The 21,194-nt window shown below is 37.6% G+C and overlaps 1 protein-coding gene across 2 annotated transcripts; it reads right to left on the bottom strand.

Annotated features, from left to right (window-relative positions):
* Nucleotides 1-895: 895 nt before the first annotated feature.
* LOC127810081 (peptidyl-prolyl cis-trans isomerase CYP65) lies at nucleotides 896-21,126 on the bottom strand. Of its 2 annotated transcripts, XM_052349323.1 has the most exons (12): nucleotides 20,835-21,126; nucleotides 20,657-20,719; nucleotides 20,451-20,554; nucleotides 5,377-5,468; nucleotides 5,184-5,273; nucleotides 4,959-5,034; nucleotides 4,499-4,857; nucleotides 3,038-3,072; nucleotides 2,816-2,887; nucleotides 2,415-2,703; nucleotides 1,435-1,548; nucleotides 896-1,317 (listed from the first exon to the last, which is right to left on the bottom strand). In XM_052349323.1, exons 1-12 carry the CDS (start codon nucleotides 20,960-20,962, stop codon nucleotides 1,108-1,110), a joined length of 1,632 nt encoding a protein of 543 aa, XP_052205283.1. In that variant the 5' UTR covers nucleotides 20,963-21,126; the 3' UTR covers nucleotides 896-1,107. The 2 variants fall into 2 exon arrangements, with proteins under 2 accessions (XP_052205283.1, XP_052205281.1); XM_052349321.1 differs by having other exon boundaries at nucleotides 2,816-3,072; nucleotides 20,835-21,124.
* Nucleotides 21,127-21,194: the final 68 nt, after the last annotated feature.

The raw sequence follows: 21,194 nt of genomic DNA, 5'->3' as shown, positions 1-21,194 counted from the left end.
TGGCATCAAGTTCTGGAATTTTATCTGATGGCAGATCTGCATTCTGCAAGCATTAGTTTTCTACTCAGGCGTGGAATGAAATGAAGGCGTTTAGAGCTACTAAATAGTACAGGAGAAAAGCCCCATAGCTAGAGAAATTGCAACTCATTGATGTAAGAATAAGATGGGAAGCAGGTTATTGTTAAACTGTTGATTAGCATGTATATAACGTACACAACTAAAAAACTTTCATGTGGATTGCTTGAATGTTTGATTCATCTAATCGTCAGGACCAAGAACGCTACAGCATGATGAACTCAGTTAACGTTTCTGCATGAAATGATAAACTCAATTACTAACACAGTTAGTGCATTCACAACTGATATAATGAAGATGTCCCCTACCACTGCTCAAAAAATCTCAAATGTCATCTGGCTTCAAATATTTAAGACTTCACGTAACATAGATCAAGCAAAGCCAGCACAAATTCTGGTAAAATATTTTGCTCTCCAATAATATTTGTGAGAGGGTGGGGGATGACAAAATGATGATTAGTCTAGTCTATTCTCCAGGAAGAAATGGCGTCCTAGCTTGAATCTAGAACATCAAGATCAAGACCTCTAGGGGTAAGGCATGGTTCTAGAGATCCTTTATAGGACATTCCTTCCACCTCAAAGATAGTTAAGAACCACTATTCAAGTTGGAGGATGAAGCCATCAAGTTGTTACAAGCTATAGTGTGCCTTGCAAGGAGATCAGCCACTTCCATGACAATTACAAGAATGTTCTCTCAAGTTCAATCTGCTAGTCCTAAAAGTACCTAGAAAGCATCAGATCATTACAATTATTAATTACAAATAAAAAGAGGATCTGGACTTATGGAAGTAGAAATACCATTAAGCTTAACACCTTGAAAGATAAAAGAACAAGAACTGTATTTCATCAAAAGCAAGTCTAGAAAGATTTAGATTGGAGGTACTGTATTGTGTAACCTACACTTACAATTCATTACTAAAGGAATCCAAATCTCTCTTTCTTCATCATTCTCTTTTTCTCTAACTTGTAACACACATGGTACACTGCTGGCTAGCCTCCATACAACAAAGTATGGCACATAACATCAAAAACCTTACCAGGCCGAAAAATCTTTAAATTCTCCCACTGGGACACCTAATTTCCTTTTCTTTGCTACTACGGTTCTCTGTGGACCAGGGTCAGCAACCACAGCAGAATCAGCCTTTGCAATCCTTGCCTTCAAGTACTTTCCAACACCACCACCTGGGGCTGCAGATTCTGTTGCTCCTGTTCCTGGATTGCTATACCATGAGCCAACCTTGTCCTGAATCATAACGAACAAGAAGATATTCACTTTCAGTACAAGAAAGAAAGAGGGGAAACAAAAAAAAAAAGCAAGCAAAAAGTTTATCTTAATCTGAATTGAAGGGTCTGAACTAACATTTTCTTCATCCTCAGGATTCTTCTCATCTTTATTTTTCCCTTGCTCTTCTTCTTCATCGGGTTCTGTGTACGGATTGACGAATATTGTTACACTAGTTATCTTAATTTCTTCCTGCAAAAGAACCATAAGAGTTTTATTCAAACATTAATATACCATTGATAAATGTAGGAACTTTATAAGCAGGAATACTACATGTAGTAGCAAAATGCGCAGATAATCAACCAGAAAGAAGATAAAATGCGCAAACAATAGGTTGATGGACATGTAAAGAATAAACATATATGCATCCACAAGTAATCCACAAACAGATATGCTATAAAGACGTGACCTATTCATCATAGGACCGGAAAGGGGCAAAATTCAAACAGACATATAATGCTAGCGGGAGTACACCTAACCACTCAACAAAGTACTGTCCTTGACTTCAATTTTAAAAAGTGGATACTTAGCCAAAAAAAAATATGCCAAGCACAACTCTACCATGTCCAAATTGTGCCACTCTTTATTTTATATCAAACACAAAGCAGGCAACATAAACATAAATCTCTGTGAAAAGGTCAATTTTTGAGTTATGAATAAGGTGTACGAATGCATGCTGAACAGATGATGATGAATCCAGATCACTTCTTAACAACTTACAATCATGGAGATAATGAAAGGATGCTGAGAGAAGAAGACCCAGAAATACATTATATATTCTTAGCTGAAGGCTGAATGCCCAATATTGGTTTCAATAAATCTTGGTGCAGGATGGACTGCTCACAGAGCAGTGCAGTTTCTTCCCTAAAAGGATAGGCCTGCATTCTGAGATTAATCTCAGCACTGCACCAATCCAGGCGTGTGTTCTTAGTTATTTCAAGCTTTTGTATGTCTGCTATATTAACTAAGCCAGAGAGCCCTAAATAGAAGTAGCAGCATGACATGTACTTTAGATTCAAACAAATAGCCCTAATAAAGAAGTAAAAATTACAACTGACCATTGGCCGGTCATCATCATCAACTGGGACCTTTTCCAATACTGAAAGGGTAGTCAAACCACCAACCACTTTACCAAAAACTGTATGCTTGAAGTTTAAATGATTTGCAGACTTGTACAAAATGAAAAACTGTGAACCATTTGTGTGGGGCCCACTGTTTGCCATGCTAACAACTCCCCTCCCAGAGTGAAGCAACTGGGAGTCTACTTCATCCTTGAAAGGTTTTCCCCATATTGATTCGCCTCCTCTCCCAGTACCAGTAGGATCACCACCTTGAATCATAAAATTCCTACATAAAACAGATGACAGAAATTCAGAAATTCATCATTCTCAAAATATAGTAAATCACGGAAAATTTTTTTTAATGAAAATGAATGAAAAGAAAATGTTTATTGCAATACCTTATGTTTCTATGAAAAGCTACTCCATTGTAATAGCCACGTTCGCAAAGGGTAATGAAGTTCTCACATGTCCTGGGAGTTAAATCACAGTGCAGCTCAATATTTAAATCACCATGTGTAGTATGCAGCTGAACATAACCTTTCTTCTTGGGATTTTTCTCAGCTAAAACATACTCAAACTCATTCTTTGTAACAGGATCATAAGAAGTTGAAGTGAATGACCTTGAAGCAGCACCAGTGGTGTACTTGCTCTTAACCTAGAAAAGAACAAAGGAAACAGCTAGTGAGTGTTTAAACCATCCATGGCATGATTTGAGTCCTAACACAATCCAACTGTGTTTCATTTTATGCTTGATAAATTCTGCAACAAGATGTGTGATGTCAATAATAAAATAACACCAATCTTCTTCCCATAATTAAGCAAATAGCACAGACATTCTTGCTTAAGCTTGACATCTATATTTAATATATTCAGGTCATTTAAGCCCAAAGCCTAGGTGACTCTAGCATACTAACACTTGAAAGACAACACAGAAATTTTCATATTTATGCAGCCAAGTAGCTGCTCCTGATGATACATTCGATAAAACCACATCCCCTAATCTCATATAATATATGTCATCTCTCACTATCCAAAGTAGGTTTATGTCTCCTCCTACATAGACAGTCTTCAGCTACTTGCTCCAAAGAAAAGGAAAAAGTACAAACAATAACAATTTAGCTTAGTGAAAGGACTTATTCTGTTCCTGAAACTAAGAAAGACAATCAAACAAATGCAACCACAGAGCAACTCCAAGGGAGAGTGCTATTTTGGGGTGCTAAATCACCCATTTGCAACTTTGAATAGTGTTATGGCATCCATGAATTATAAATCTGCTCCAATGGCAGGTGCCAAAATAGGGGTGTCATTTTAATATTTTAATATTTTTTATTAAATCAAACTAGAAAATTCAAATTAAATTACAAAAACTGAAATAAAAACATTTAAATTCTAACAATTAACTAAAATAAAAATATTTATTTTAAATTAAAATCAATTATATATATATACCCCTACCCCTTCCCCTTCTGCGCCTCTCTCTCTCTTTGTATTTTCCTTCCCCTCAATGGCTAGCCCCCCCTCTCCGGTCACCGCCTCACCCTCCAAGGCTCTCCCCTCAATTGCTCGTCTCGCTCTTGCTTGTTGCCTCTCTCGATTCTCTCACTCTGTCACTCGCTGGTGTCACCGCCTCAGTCTCGCCAGCTCGCCCCTCCGGCCCTCCGTCGCTTGTTGCCTCTCTGGCTCTCTCTCTCACTTTGTCGTTCACCTCGCCTGAAAACCCCTGTTTCAAGTAATATATGTATTTATAGAAGTTGAAATATAGCCGTTGGATTTTACCATTGGAAATGACACTTCTCTCTTTTCTCTCTCCAGAGGTTGGAAAAATGGCACCGCAAGAAAATTGTTGCTATTTTGCAACCCCATTTGCCACCCCCATTGGAGTGGAGAATTTTTAATCCGAGGTGCCATTTCGGCAATTATGGGGTTGGCACCTAAGATAGCACTTTCCCTTGGAGTTGCTCTAAGAATGAAAACATACTAATTGAAGGTTAAGAGGCAAAGCCAGGTAATTGCCAGGCACAAGTAGTGATAATAACATAATCCCATCTTTCACTGAACATCTATTGTTAAGGAAAACTAACCAATTTTGCATTTACTGGGGCCCTTTCACCAGCCATGTGCATAGCAATACGAGCAGCAGTTTTGTCAGCTGATGTGGCTTTTGCAGCTGCAGCACTCCTTCCATGTACTGAAGCAGAGGCAGCATCTACAATACTGTAAGATTGTGTAGCTTTAGCCTCTCCATTATCCTCTTTGATTCTTGACCTTGCATCTAATATGGCAGTAAGAGCAGCAGCCCTTTCATTTTGTGCCTTGTCTCCACCTCCCCCATGCAACGCAATTTCTTTTGCTTTCTCAGTTCCAAGTTCCTTCAGCATCTCCTTGATATCCCCAGAAAGATTTATGTTATAGGTTGGATCTGATTTCATTTTCTCTATTTCTGGATTGAGAGAAAGAGCATATTGGTCATGATCACAAGAAAAAAGAAACAGAGAATTAGAAGTAAAAGGAAATATCGTACTGATAAAGCCTTTATCTCACCTTCATCATCAATTTTGTAACTATTCTTAACATGATCAAATTCAACGAGAACCTTGCTGTCAAGAGCATGAGGATTCTGTAGAGAACACCCATAAATTTGATGTCATGAAAATCTGTTATCACAAATTGTATGCAAGTTTTCACTTAGCAAAAAAAAAAATATATATATATATACAAGTTTTCAGAACAACCAATAAGGAGACTGCATCTCAAAGTTATAATTACCTGAATAGTTATAAGATCTTCCTTACTGAAAGGTTCATCAGTGAGAAGTTCCTTCCAATTTTTGGTTTTGATATTTAATTCTTTGATTGCCTATGAGCCAAAAATAAATACACGAAATGCAGACAGTTATAGAAATAACATGTAGAGAAACATGGAAAAACTAGCGATATTAATGACCAATGCAGAAACAAACCTCATAGCAGAACACATTTCCTGTGGTCTTCACAGCAACAATGTGTGTGAATTCAGTGAATACTTTATTCAAAACCGGACAATGATACTCACCTGAACGAAAGTTTTGTAATCAATGTCAACAAAACACCCAGGGTGGGTATGGCCTTAAACCACAAGAACTGGAAAATATGATTTAAAAAAAAAGTAGCAACCATAGAGTGACAGAGCAAGAAAAAGCATTTCTATACTGCTATAAGAAGAGTGCTGCAAAAGGGAACTTCTGAATTTTATTTTATTGGCTTGGGGCAATGGAAGATTCAATAGAAAAAATGAAGAAAAGAGTAGATTGACTGGATCTACAGCTAATAAATATAAACTATTATGTCCACTACATTCTTCAAACCAATTAAAATCATTCTATCCAAATACAATTTAATTCATGACACCATTACTACCAAATACCTCCCTCCCTCCCCCCTCTCTCATTATCTTACCTCCTTTTTCTTTTCCAGGTGTAATCCACTAATCCTCTCTCTCACAAGTCTCCTCTTTCACTAAAAAGCCAAAGGACCATAAAACCTAATGTCGTTGTTGAGGTCTCAGCCAAATAAAGAAGTCACCTAAATAACTGTTTAGTGCCCATTTGATACCAATTTCATTTTCAATTTTCTGCTTTTGTTTTCCCTATTTCAAAACGAAACAAAAAATGTTGTCTGTGTTAAGATTTGCAACAGTTAGCATCAGTCTCAGTAAAAGATTTTAAATAGAATTAGAAATATGATTGTATTTTATGTTTTAATGAGTTAAAATGTAAGGGAACTAATATCTTTGGAATTAGTTCCGGAAGTCCTTATATCTCTTTATATTTTGTTTTTAGTCCCTGGTCTATAACCGCCTCTATTATTTATAAATAAGAGGCGGATAGGTTCTATTGAAGTACTCAACATTCATTCTATTCTTTTGTATTCACACACGAAAGTTAGAGAATTGAGAGAGAGCAAATGCTCGGTCCTTGTATTCTCGAGAGAGAGGCTATTGATTCTTAGTCTAAGTGTGTGTGAGAAAGAACATAGAGGGAGTGTTGTATTCTGGATTCTTCTCTAGTGGATTTTGTCAACAACTTCTGGCAATCTGGATGTAGGGCAAATTCATGCCCGAACCAGGATAAGTTTTCTTGTTCTTATTTCTGTTATTGCTTGTTATTTGTTCTGTTTACATTTCTTTATGTTTCTATTTCTATCGGGTGAGGGTTGGGTGTGAGAGAGTGTTTATTATTGTGAGGAAACCGATCCAAGATTCAACAATTTGGTATCAGAGTTTAGGATTTCACATAATTACATTCAAGATTCATCCAAAAACCCTTAGAACAGTCTTAGAAATCCTCAAAAATGGCTATGTCTGATTCCGCATCTAGATATGATATTGAAAAATTTAATAGCTCAAACGATTTTTCTCTATGGAAAATAAAGATGCAAGTCCTCCTCGAAAATCTGGGTTTAAAGGAGGCGCTAAGAGAGGAACCAAGGGATAAAGAAAAAGTAGGGGATAGTGCTAAAACCCTCTCGACAAAACAGAGAGCAAACATAGAAGAGAAGGCATTTAATACTCTCATCCTTAATTTAGGGGATAAGGTTTTAAAGGAAGTATCTAAAATGACTACATCTTTAGAAATCTGGAAGAGATTGGACAATCTTTACTTAACAAAAATCTTGTCAAGTCAATTATATCTGAAGACAAAATTCTTCACATTTAAGATGAAAGAAAAACAAAAGTTGCAAGAACACATAGACGAATTTAATAAACTATGCCTAGACCTGGAAAACATCAATGTTAAATATGATGATGAAGATAGGGCATTAGTTTTATTACATTCTTTGCCTCAGTCATATGAGCATTTTGTTGATATTCTACAACATGGTAGAGATAAGTTATCTTTAAAAAATGTAATAGGAGCCCTAAATTCAAAAGACTTGAGGCATAATCAGGGAGAAAGATCCTCTAGTGGTGATGCTCTGACTACAAGATCTAGGGGTACAAAAAAGGATTTCAAAGGGAAAAATAAATCTAGATCTAAGTCAAGAAATGGGAGGGGTCCGATTAAGTGCTATCACTGCCAAGAAGAAGGGCACTTTAAGAGAGATTGTCCAAAGAGGAAGAAAGATTCCAAGGAGAAAAATGTCTCAGATGGTGGAGTTTCAGTGTGTGAGTTTGGGTATGACAGTTCTGATGCATTAACAGTATGTCAGAACTCGGTAAAGGAAATGTGGATTTTGGACTCAGGCTGTTCCTTCCACATGACACCCAATAGACACTAGTTTGCAAATTATCAAGAAGCTGATAGGGGTAAGGTTCTTCTAGGAAATGATCATGAGTGTAAGGTCATAGGAGTAGGAGATGTAAGGCTTAAAATGCCTGACAATACCTATTGGACCCTTCAAGGGGTAAGGTACATCCCGGAGCTAAAAAGGAATTTAATCTCTCTAGGAGCATTAACTAAAACTGGCTATAGTTTTAAGGGAGAGGGAGATATTCTTAAGGTATCAAAAGGATCCCTAGTGTGTATGAAGGCTAGCCAGTAGAATGGAATATATATTCTGCAAGCTAATGCATTAGATGGGGAAGTAGCAGTTGCTGATAATAAGGTAGCCACAAACTCTAGATTATGGCACCTTAGGATGGCTCACATTAGTGAGCTTGGCCTTAAAGAATTAGCAAATCAAGGGATTTTAAAAGGAAACCAAGTGGCAGGCTTAGATAAGTGTGAATCCTGTATCTATGGAAAGACCACTAAGGTAAAATTCAACAAGATTGCTATACACTCATCTAAGGGACCTCTAGATTACATCCATAGCGACTTATGGGGGCCTACCTAGACTGTTACTTATGGTGAAGCTAGGTATTTTTTGTCCATAATAGATGATTTCTCTAGAATGGTATGGATTTATGTTTTGAAAACAAAAGAGCATACTTTTGAGGCATTCAAAACATGGAAAACCATGATAGAAAATCAAAAGGGGAGGAAGATAAAGACCATTAGGACTGATAATGGTCTTGAATTTTGCAATAAGGAGTTCACATATCTATGTAAAGAGAATGGAATAGTAAGGCATTTGACTGCCCCAGAAAATCCTAGACAAAATGGTCTTGCTGAGAGGATGAATAGGACTCTCTTAGAGAGAGTTAGGTGTCTGTTATTTCACGCAAACCTCTCAAAGGCATTTTGGGGAGAAGCAATGAATACTGCAGCCTATGTGCTAAACAGATCCCCTTCAGCTGCCATGGAATTTAAAACTCCCTATGAGAAATAGACAAGTCACAAACCTAGCCTAAAACATCTAAGGGTATTTGGGTGCATAGCATATGCCCATGTAAAACGAAGGAAAGCTAGAACCTAGGGCTCAAAAATGCATTTTTATAGGATATCCACCTGGGGTAAAAGGGTATAAACTATGGAGTCTAGAACTTGAAAACCAAAGGATTTTAGTTACAAGGGATGTCATCTTTGATGAGAAATTTGTAGCTAAGGGTCTGAATGATAATGGTGCAAATGAGCCATCAATAGAAAATGTAGAAATAAGATGGTAGGAAGAGTCTCCTAGTGCAGGAACATCTGGCTCTCAAAGCTAGGACTTGGATCATCAAGTAGATTTAGAGGAACCCATAGCCGACCAAGACTTTGACCCTCATGAAGAAAGAAAAGAGGGATCAGATGCAGAAGATGAGCCTAACCAGCATAGATATAATGTTGCTATGGATAGACAGAAAAGGCAATCAAAACCCCCTAAGAGATATGGTTTTGCAGACCTAGTTTCCTACGCACCTACAAGTGCATCTGAGGTGGTAGGTGATGAACCTCAAACGTATGAGGAAGCAATAGCCTCAAAGGACTCAAGTAAGTGGATTGAGGCTATGGAATTAGAGATAAACTCTTTGAGAAAAAATCAAACCTGGACCTTAGTTGACAAACCTAAGAAGCATAGGATAGTGGACTGTAAATGGCTCTATAAAATAAAGGAAAGGGTTGGAAGTGATTCTAAGCCGAGATATAAAGTTAGGCTGGTCGCAAGAGGATTTACTTAGGTTGAGGGTGTTGATTATAATGAGGTTTTTTCCCCTATTGTAAGGCACACCTCAATAAGAATGCTTCTTGCAATGACAACTCACATGGATTTGTGTTTAGAACAAATGGATGTAACAACTGCTTTCTTACATGGAGAATTAGATGAGAAGATTCTCCTGGAGCAGCCAAAAGGGTTCAAATCTAAAGGTAAAATAAAGCAAGTATGCTTTTTTAGGAAATCCTTATATGGACTTAAACAATCCCCATGCCAATGGTATAAAAGATTTGACACTTTTATGATTGAACATAGGTTTGTAAGGAGTTCATATGATTCCTGTGTATATTTTAAAGAAGTATCAAACAACATATTCTTGCATCTCCTATTGTATGTTGACAATATGTTGATTGCAAGTCAATCAAGGGAGGAAATCCAACAGTTAAAACTGGACTTAAAGTCAGCATTTGAAATGAAAGTGTAGTCCTTAAAACCGCCACACACTCACAGCAAACTACCCCTCAAGACTCACTAATTATACCCCCAAACAATATACACACAATCACTCGATAGGAAGAACAAGAATAGGAATAGAACACAGCAATAAAACACAACAAGAGACACAAGATTTTATCCTGGTTCAGTCTCATAAAAGAGACCTACATCCAGACTGCCTTAGGCCCATGAAATCTCCACTATCTTGAAAACTTTACAGCAATTATATGAACTAGGAAAACCCTCTCTTTTCCCTTAGTCTAAAACCCTAGACTACCAAGAGAAGAAATCCCAAGAGAAATGCAGAATCTCTCGGCCTAGCTCACCCGCACAACCCTTACAAGATAATCCTGAGATCTCACACACAACCGAGCCCTCCCAGCCCCTATTTATAAAGCATAGAGGCAGGCAAGGCAGTTACAACTAACTGCCCCTAACCTGACCAGATTTAACCAATTACCGGACAGTTTGGAAACAAACTAACTAATACATATTACAAATGAAAAATATACTAACAGACTTCCCAAAGGAAATACTAAGAACAGAAACTAATCTAAAAAACAAATGACTTCACAATTCTCCACCCATTTGAATTAGATTCACTGCACTTTAGCTTCCTGCACTCCTGCTCCATCTTCAATTCTGATCTGGAATAAAATTCAGCTGCTTGATATGTTGCTGAAGCTTTGAAACTGGAACAGCTTTAGTAAATATATTTGCAACTTTGATTAGATCAACAAGTTTATTTTCAATAATATCCCTAATGAAATGATACCTAATGTCTATGTGTTTTGTCCTCTCATGGTGAGCCTAGGTTCTTTAATAAATGTATAGCACTTTGACTATCACACATCAAAGTGACTTTAACCTCTAAACCTAGAAGCTCTCCCACTAGCCCCTTAAGCCATATAGCCTCTTTAATTGCATCAGCAACAGCTATATATTCTGCCTCGGTAGTGGATAAAGCTACCACATGTTGGAGGCTAGACTTCCAACTAATAGAGGAATTCCACAACTTAAAAACATAACCAGTTGTGGACCTACGTTTATCAAGATCAGCAGCATAATCTGCATCCGAGAAGCCTAAAATACTAGGTTTTTCTCCTATCTTAGCTCCACCATAGGACAATACATTCTTGCTAGAGCCCCTTAGGTATCTAAGCATCCATTTTACAGCCATCCAATGGGATCTACCTGGGTTTGCCATGAAGCGGCTAACTACACTCATTGCATGAGCTAGATCGGGGCGGGTACACACCATTCCATACATCAGGCTGCCAACAGCATTTGAGTATGAAATTTTCTCCATTTCTCTTCTCTCCACCTCATCTTTAGGGGACTGATTTGAAGATAATTTGAAATGAGGTGCAAACGGCACACTCACTGGTTTTGAAACAGCCATACCAAACCTAGATAGCAGCTTTTCTATATAGGATTTTTGAGATAAGAAAAATTTTCTATGCTGTCTATCCCTAGAGATTTCCATCCCTACAATCTTTCTAGCCTCACCTAGCTCCTTCATTTCAAATTCAGCCTTTAATTTTTGCTTAAGTTGCTGAATTTCTCTATGGGATTGACTTGCAATAAGCATGTCATCCACATATAACAGTAACTATATTGAAATGCTAGGAGATATGTGCTTAAGATACACACAGCAGTCATAGGAACATCTTGAATATCCTTGGCCTATCATAACAGTATCAAATCGACGATACCATTGCCTAGGAGATTGTTTGAGCCCATAGAGAGACTTTTTGAGCAAACAAACTTTCTCCCCTTTATCCTTAACTTCAAAACCTCTAGGTTGGTTCATATATATCTTTTCTTCCAGCTCTCCATGAAAGAAAGCTGTAGTAACATCCATCTGCTCTAATTTCAAGTCTAATTGGGCAGTGATGGCCAGCAAAACCCTTATTGATGTATGCCTTACAACAAGGGAAAAAACTTCATTGTAATCAACCCCTTGGACTTGAGTAAACCCTCTAGCAACTAGCCTAGCTTTGAATCTAGGCTTAGAGTTTTCATCAGCTCCTTTTATTTTATAGAGCCATTTGCAGCTTACAATCCTTTTCCCTTTTGGTTTTTCTACCAGTTCCCAGGTTTGGTTTTTCTTAAGGGAAGATATTTCTGATTTCATGGCTTCTATCCATTTTTGGGAATCCTCAGATGTTATAGCTTGGTCATAGGATTGAGGCTCTTCATCAGAAATTTTGGAAGCACTATATAAAGCATAGGCTACTAAATCTGAGAAGCCAAACCTAAGAGGTGGCCTGCGGACTCTAGGCTGCCTATCTCTAGCCACACTATACCTATTTGGGTTTGGCTGATCACCAATGCTAGAATCAACATCACTGTCGGCCTCTTCTTCCTCATATTGAGAGGTTTCAGCATCCTATTCTTCTTCTTGGACCTGATCGATTTGATCCAGATCTGGTTTAGGCTCTATTTCAGTTATTTCAGACTCTATACCTTGAATATCTATCTTCATAGAGTCCTCCTTTCCATCTAGGTCCTTCTGGGTTTCATTTTTGCTTAGACTCATAGTAGATGACTCATCAAATGTCACATCCCTTGAGATTATTGTCCTAGGTCCTTCTTGTTCAAGGTTCCATAGTTTATATCCCTTCACACCAGTTGGGTAACCTATAAAGAGACATTTCTTAGCCCTGGGTTCAAGCTTGCCTTGCTTCACATAAGCATAGGCTAAGCACCCAAATACCCTAAGGTGAGAAAGGCTAGGCTTGTGGCCTGTCCATTTCTCATAAGGAGTTTGCAAATCTATGGCTTTAGATGGGGTTCGGTTGAGAATATGGGCTGCAGTAGATACTGCTTCCCCCCATAAATTTTTTGGCAAATGTGCATGAAATAACATGCATCTTACTCTTTCTAAAATTGTCCGATTCATTCTCACAGCCACCTTGTTTTGCTGGGGATTTCCAGGCGCTATTAAGTGCCTAATTATGCCATTTTCTTTACACATTTCATTGAATTCTTTATTACAGAATTCCAATCCATTATTTGTCCTAATGGTTTTAATTTTCTTGCCCATTTGAGCTTCTACCATTGTCTTCCAATTTCTAAAGGTACCATAAGTTTGATCTTTAGTTTTTAGCACATAAACCCACAACATTCTAGAATAATCATCTATGATAGAAAGGAAATATCTAGAACCTCCATGGGTTGGGGTTTGGGCTAGTCCCCACAGGTCCGAGTGTATATAATCTAAGATAGACTTAGATGAGTGAATGGCAGACTTGTTAAACCTAAGTTTTGCTGCATTTCCATAGATGCAAGACTCACATTTGGACAAAACTGAGACTTGGTTATTTTCTAAAATCCCTTGTTTAGCTAACTCCTTGAGCCCTTGCTCACTTATATGTGACATCCTTAGATGCCACAGTTTTGCCAAATCTTGGGATTTGCTACTTACTGCTGCAGCCTCACCACTTAGGGTGGAGGCTTGCAAGATATAAATTTCATTCTGCAGTTTAGCTTTCATGCAGACAAGTGACCCCTTGGCCACTGATATGGCCCATGTCTCTCCTTTGAATTTTAGGCCATTTCTATCTAATTCTCCAAGGGAAACCAAGTTCCTCTTGAGATCAAGCACATGCCCGACTGCAGAGAGAGTCATAACCGTGCCATCATTCATCCTTAACCTCACATCACCCACTCCTATGACCCTGCACTCATGGTCATTGCCCAGCAAGAACTTACCCCCATCAATTTCTCTATAGTTTTGCAGCCAATGCCTCCTAGGGGTCATGTGGAATGAACAGCCCGAATCCATCACCCAACTAGTATTCCCAGCTATTTCTGTGACAGTCAAGGCCTCTGAACTGTCATACCCAAGGTCAACTAAGTTTGCTCCACCATCGGATGTTTTCTTTTCAGCCATGTCTTTCTTTCTCTTAGGGCAATATCTCTTGATATGCCCTTCCTCCTGGCAGTAGTAGCATTTAATAGGGCCCTTTCCATTTCTAGACCTTGATCTAGACTTTCCCCTTTTTCCTTTTGAGTCCTTTTTGGTACTCCTAGACCTTACGGTTAGGGCATCACTAGGGGTGGTTTTTACTTCCATTTTTATTCTCAATTCCTTTGAGTTTAGGGCTCCTATTACATCTTCTAACGATAGCTTGTCCCTACCGTGTTGAAGAATGTCTACAAAGTTTTCATAAGACTTAGGCAATGAATAAAGAAGAACTAGGGCTCTGTCTTCATCCTCATAGTTTACTCCTATATTCTCTAAGTCAAGACATAGCTTATTGAATTCATCTAGATGCTCTTGAAGCTTCTGATTTTCTTGCATCTTATATGTGAAGAATTTGGCCTTCAAATACAGCCTACTGGATAAAGTCTTCTTTAAATAAAGAGACTCCAATTTCATCCAGATTTTAGTGGCTATTTTTAATTTTGAAACTTCTCGGAGAACTTTGTCTCCAAGACTCAAGATAAGCATACTGAATGCTTTCTTGTTAATTTCCTTATCCTCTAAAGATATGGTTTTAGGATCCTTACCTTCAGAGCTTCCCTTGGTAGTTACCTCTTGTTCGATTGCTTTTTCCAATCCAAGACTGCACAGCAGGGCTTCCATTTTGATCCGCCAGAGACCAAAATCATTGCTGCCGTCGAACTTCTCCACATCATATCGGGTGGCCGATGAGGGTGCCATAATCGCCTACCAAAGCTGATTTTGGTTTCTTGAGAATCTTGAAAAATCTTGATAGAGTTGTTGGAGATGATCCTTGGAGCTCTGATACCAAATTGTAGTCCTTAAAACCGCCACACACTCACAGCAAACTACCCCTCAAGACTCATTGATTATACCCCCAAACAATATACACACAATCACTCGATAGGAAGAACAAGAATAGGAATAGAACACAACAATAAAACACAACAAGAGACACAAGATTTTATCCTAGTTCAGTCTCATAAAAGAGACCTACATCCAGACTGCCTTAGGCCCATGAAATCTCCACTATCTTGACAACTTTACAGCAATTATATGAACTAGGAAAACCCTCTCTTTTCCCTTAGTCTAAAACCCTAGACTACCAAGAGAAGAAATCCCGAGAGAAATGCAGAATCTCTCGGCCTAGCTCACCCGCACAACCCTTACAAGAAAATCCTGAGATCTCACACACAACCGAGCCCTCCCAGCCCTTATTTATAAAGCATAGAGGCGGGCAAGGCAGTTACAACTAACTGCCCCTAACCTGACCGGATTTAACCAATTACCGGACAACATGGAAACAAACTAACTAATACATATTACAAAGGAAAAATATACTAACAAACTTCCCAAAGGAAATACTAAGAACAAAAACTAATCTAAAAAACAAATGACTTCACAGAAAGATTCAGGAGAAGCAAGGAAGATATTAGGAATTGAAATTAAGAGGGATAAAAAGATAAGAACCCTAGGACTGTCTCAAGAGAATTACTTAAGGAAATTAATTCAAAGGTTTGGTATGGCCGAAACAAAGGCTCTCGACACTTTGTTTGCTTAGCACTTTAAACTGTCAGCAAGTCAATCTCCTATAAATGAGGATGATAAGGTAGAAATGAGGAATGTTCCATACTCTAGTGCAGTAGGGAGCTTAATGTACAGCATGGCCTGTACTAGGCCAGATCTTGCCCATGCCATGAGTGTGGTTAGTCGATTCATGACAAACCCAGGGAAGGCTCATTGGGGAGCTGTCAAGTGGATGTTTAAATATCTAAAAGGATCATTAGGTACTGGTTTAGTTTATGGTGGAGTAGGAAAAGACATAGAAGCTAAGATCCTAGGATACTCCAATGCAGATTATGCAGCGGATCATGATAGGAGAAGGTCAACCACAGGCTATGTCTTCAAGGTTTGGGATGCCATGGTGAGTCGGAAGGTAGGTTTACAACATGTTGTAGCTTTATCCACTACTGAGGCAGAATATATTGCCTTAGCAGAGGCAATAAAGGAGGTTATATAGTTGAAAGGGCTTCTAGGAGAATTGCTAGGTAGGGAGATAGATACAACCCTAAGATTTGATAGCCAAAGCGCCATTCACCTAGCTAAAAACCAGGCTTACCATGAACACACAAAACATATTGATGTTCGGTTGCATTTTATCAGGGAAATTCTTGACAGAAAAGAGCTGAAGTTGGAAAAGGTAGCAGGAAAGGAAAATACAGCGAGCATGTTCACTAAAAGTGTTCCAGCAGCCAAGATGAAGCACTGCATGAAGCTACTTAATGTAGCTTGAAGAAGGCTAAGCAATCAAGCTTAGAAGGAAGCCAGTAGACAGAAGAGAAGTGAAGCAGTTGCAGGACCTGGAAGATTGAAGATTAAAGCCTTAACTATTGCAAATTGGTGGAGAAAATTGTTAAGATTTGCATCAGTTAGCATAAGCCTCAGTAAAGGATTTTAAATAGAGTTAGAAATATGATTGTATTTTATGTTTTAATGAGTTAAAATGTAATGGAACTAATATATTTGGAATTAGTTCCAGAAGTCCTTCTATTTCTTTATATTTTGTTTTTAGTCTCTGGTCTGTAACCGCCTCTATTATTTATAAATAGAGGCAGATAGGTTCTGCTGAAGTACTCAGCATTTATTCTATTCTTTTGTATTTGCACATGAGAGTTAGAGAATTGAGAGAGAGCAAATGCTCGGTCCTTGTATTCTCAGGACAGAGGCTATTGATTCTTAGTCTAAGTGTGTGCGAGAAAGAATAGAGAGGGAGTGTTGTATTCTGGATTCTTCTCTAGTGGATTCTGTCAACAGCTTCTGGCAGTCTGGATGGAGGGCAAATTCATGCCCAAACTAGGATAAGTCTTCTTGTTCTTATCATTGTTGTTAAAATCCCGATTTTACGCGTACGATTTTACGATTTTACGATTCGAAGACCCCCAAACGATTCAAATCCCATGTAAAATTCAATTTGGGATAAAATCCTATAAAATCTCGATTTTACATGTACGATTTTACGATTTTACGCTTCAGAGATCCCCAAACGATTTTACGATTCAAAGACCTCTATTGATTTAAGTTGTAATTTAGAGGATGCTTCCAACGTCTCAATGTCACATAACATCTGACATTGGAACTTATGCAATGAATTGTTATATTTTGCCTCTAAATTGGAACTTGATTTAACATTGATTACATAAATTCCAATATCACATAGCATCTAACATTAATTGCATAAATTCCAATTTACTTGATTTAAATTATAATTTTTACTTGATTTAACATTGATTGCATAAGTAAATCAAGACAAACAGGTAATTAATTAATGGACCACCCAACCCCAAATTGGGATATTACTTGATTTAATCAATGTTAAATCAAGAAAAAATTACAATCTAAATCTAATAGAAGACATTGGAAGCATCATCTAAAGAATTTTAAGCTATATTTTACCTCTAAATTACCTATATTTTGCCTCTAAATTGCCTATACCAACTTGCTAGTTTTTGAGTTATATTTGGGAAGTATCATTTTTTGAATTATAATAAGGAATAATCAAGTTATTAAATAATATTAATTCATTTTCTACAAAATTATATTATTATAAACATATATTTACAAAAATTAAAGGGTATTTTTAATTATCTCTAAAATCTTACGATTTTACGATTCGATTTTACGATCCGATTTTATGGACCCTTTGTCGATCCCACTTAAAATCCCGATTTTAACAACCTTGGTTCTTATTTCTGTTATTGCTTGTTATTTGCTCTGTTTACATTTCTTTTTGTTTCTATTTCTATTGGGTGAGGGTTGGATGTGAGAGAGTGTTTGTGAGGAAACCGATCCAAGATTCAACAGTCTGCTTGCATGTTTTGATGTCTAGAAATCGTGAAATTTTTTCAGAATTTTTGAAAAAAAAAAATGAAAACAACAAAAGGGTGCATTGAATTTTTTAGTCTAGATTACTAACTATGTTCTGTTCAGAATGCCATTCATGCCTTCACACCATCATGCCTCTGTTGAGAGAGACAACTTAGAGAAAGCCAAGCCATCTTTGCATGGATGTGAGAGAGGTTGGGGAAGAGACTAAGAAATGGCATTTGTACGCATTTTTGCTCTCACAATCGCATAGTGGTGGTGAAAAACGGAATTCCTCCATCCAAGAAGCTTTTCCTTCTTTTTCTCTTTTGATAAAGTACATGCAAATAGAATGGGTTTGTATTTTGTTTTCCCTTCCTTTCCTCGCAAAGGTTCTAGTGAGGGCAATATCATATAAGCTAGTACTTACCTCAAATCAAGAAGATTAAGCTACGGACCTCAGGAAGGTACAGTTATGCAGCTAATATTTTTTTTTTTTATCTTATGCAGCTAATGCAACCATTATTATTTTATGTCCATTCAAAAAATACCTCATAAACAACTTACTTATTGATGGTTGTACACATATTATATAATATATATTATTTATTAGGGCTATTAACACAAAAAAACCAATCGTTTTCAGGTTTTGGCAATTTTATCCAATGCTTTCAATTTTGGCAAGAAGAGCCCAATTTCTAAAATTAGTTGCAATTTTAGCCAATGTTGAAATTAATTTTGACCGGCGTGTGGCTTTGCCCAGGTGGCATGCCACTTGGCATTTAATTTATTTTTTAATTTTTTTTCATTATTTTCTAAAAAAAAAAAATGCTCTTTCTTCTCTTCTCTGCACATACACAAAACATATATATACACACACACACAACAACAACATATATTTATATACACACACAACAACATATATATATACACACATACAGAAATGTTTACACACAACAACATTTATATATATAAACATACACACACAACAACATATATATACACACACACACAACAACATATATATACACACAACAATATATATACAGTGGTTGACGACGGGTAGGGCGACAGACGGCTGATTGAGCAGTGGTGGGGGGTGACAGCGGCGCTGGCGGAGGGAGAGAGAGTGTGAAAGAGAGAGATCGATGATGAAGTTTGACGGCCTTCATCAGAGAAATTCAATTGGAATTCTCCGGTTGAACTTCTCTAATCGGACTTCTACAGCCTTCATTATCGGACTTTTCTAGCCTTCATTATCGAACTTCTATGGCCTTCATTATCGGACTTTTTCGATCAGACTTCTCCGATCGGACTTTTTCAGCTTTCATTATCAGACTTCTATGGCCTTTATTATCAGATTCTTCGATCGGATTTTTCCAGCCTTCATTATCAGACTTCTATGCCCTTCATTGTCGAATTTCTCCGATTGGGCTTTTCCGATCAGACTTTTCTAGCCTTCATTATTAGACTTTTATGGCTTCATTATCAGACTTCTACACTCTTCATTATCGGACTTCTTCTATCGGACTTTTCCGATCTGGCTTTTCTGATCGGACTTTTCCAGCCTTCATTATCAGACTTCTATGGCCTTCATTATTAGAATTCTCCGATCGGACTTTTTCAATCAGACTTTTCCGATCGGACTTTTCTAGCTTTCATTATCAGACTTCTATGGTCTTCATTATCGGACTTCTCCAATCGGACTTTTCCAGCCTTCATTATCAAACTTCTCCGATCGGACTTTTCTGATCGGACTATTCTAGCCCTCATTATCAGACTTATATGGCCTTCATTATCGAACTTCTTCGATCGGACTTTTCTTGTGTGTATATATATATATTAATGTGTGTGTATATGTTGTTGTGTGTGTGTGTGTATATATATATATATATGTTGCTCTATGTGTTATATATATATATATATGTTGGTGTGTATGTTAGAGAGCATTTTTCTTCAAAAAATAAAGAAAAAATTAAAAAATAAATTAAATGCCAAGTGGCATGCCACCTGGGCAAAGCCACACACCAGTCAAAATTGATTTCAGCATTGGCTAAAATTGCAACTAATTTCAGAAATTAGGCTCTTCTTGCCAAAATTGAAAACATTGGATAAAATTGCCAAAACCGAAATCGTTTGGCTTTTTGGTGCTAATAGCCCTATTTATTATAGTGATGTATCTGAAATGATACTCGGTGTCGCCTGATACCAATACTGCCAATTACAAATCTGGTACAATATTAATAGCTATGATTGTGACAAGATCATGGCACAAAATTTTACTTATTATCAGAGAGAGAGAGAGAGAGACCTCCACTGTTGTAAGGATATGGCATGAAATAATAAGCCAAAACTGCATTTAAAAATTAAAACAACCATGTCCACAATATTTCACAAGTCCTGACATTACAGAGTTTTATTCCATCAAAATCCAATTTAGTTTTAAAAATTCTCACATTCCACACAAATTCCAAATTCTTTATTGAAATTCTTTCTTTCTGGTGAAATATCTAGGAAGCACTGTAAGTTTCTAATGTAATTTAAGCGTCATCTACCACTTCTTCCATTCAAACCCTACACTCAATGGGTTGGTCTCCTACACACTCGATTGCTCATGTATTACAAGTTGCTTAAAAACTAAATCCAATCTCAACTAAGCTTCTAATGGACAACCATGCAGAATAAACACTCAACAAGATGCAATTAAAACCAAAAAAAAAAATTTACTACCTTCAGAATTCTTGTGAAAAACAAGGGGTATAAGATCCTCTTGCCTGAGTGGAGCTCCTGTAACTGGATGTTTGCCGTACTTCCTGATGTATGGGATGATGTTCCTATTCCATATTCAATGGACCATCAACGAATTTCCCCTAAAATGAATATTAACTAAAAAGCCATAGACGTAACAGGAGCCACTGAATTGCAGACACACTTACAATACGTCGAAAAGGCTGCCATCTTCGGTGCACACCGCGTCTTCGAATGGCGTAAATGTGAGACTGCATTCAGATTCACACGAGCAAGACAAAGCTCGAAATCAGAAACATAAACGAAAAGGGAAAAATAGATAAATACAGAGAGAGAGAGAGAGAGAGAGAGAGAGAGAGAAGTTACGCGCAGCAATAGAAAGGGAGGCGTTTGAAAGGGGTGCGGGCATCTTTGGACTTGGCGCCGCCCCACTCGGTTGCCCACTCGGTCTTGGTGATGAACATTCGATCTTTGCTATGCTGTTTCTTCCCCATTTTGCGAAAATTAGGGTTCCGGCGACGTCTGTAAATGAAACGAGAAAAGCTTCCACTCTTTCAATTAACTACTGAACAGAAAATTAGGGTTCCAGCGATTCGTCTCTGACTCCTCCAATCTACACCTCTTCAGTCCAAACGCTCTAAACGACGGCAGAGTTTGATCCCTTTACCCCATTTTGGTTGCTTCTGATTCTGCTCGTTTTTAATTATTTTATGTTTGTTTCTAATT

The sequence above is a fragment of the Diospyros lotus genome, chromosome 9 (genome assembly GCF_014633365.1).
Source record: "Diospyros lotus cultivar Yz01 chromosome 9, ASM1463336v1, whole genome shotgun sequence".
Lineage (NCBI taxonomy): Eukaryota > Viridiplantae > Streptophyta > Magnoliopsida > Ericales > Ebenaceae > Diospyros > Diospyros lotus.
Note: the sequence above shows the minus strand (reverse complement) of the source record. Positions and strands in the feature narration are given on the sequence as shown.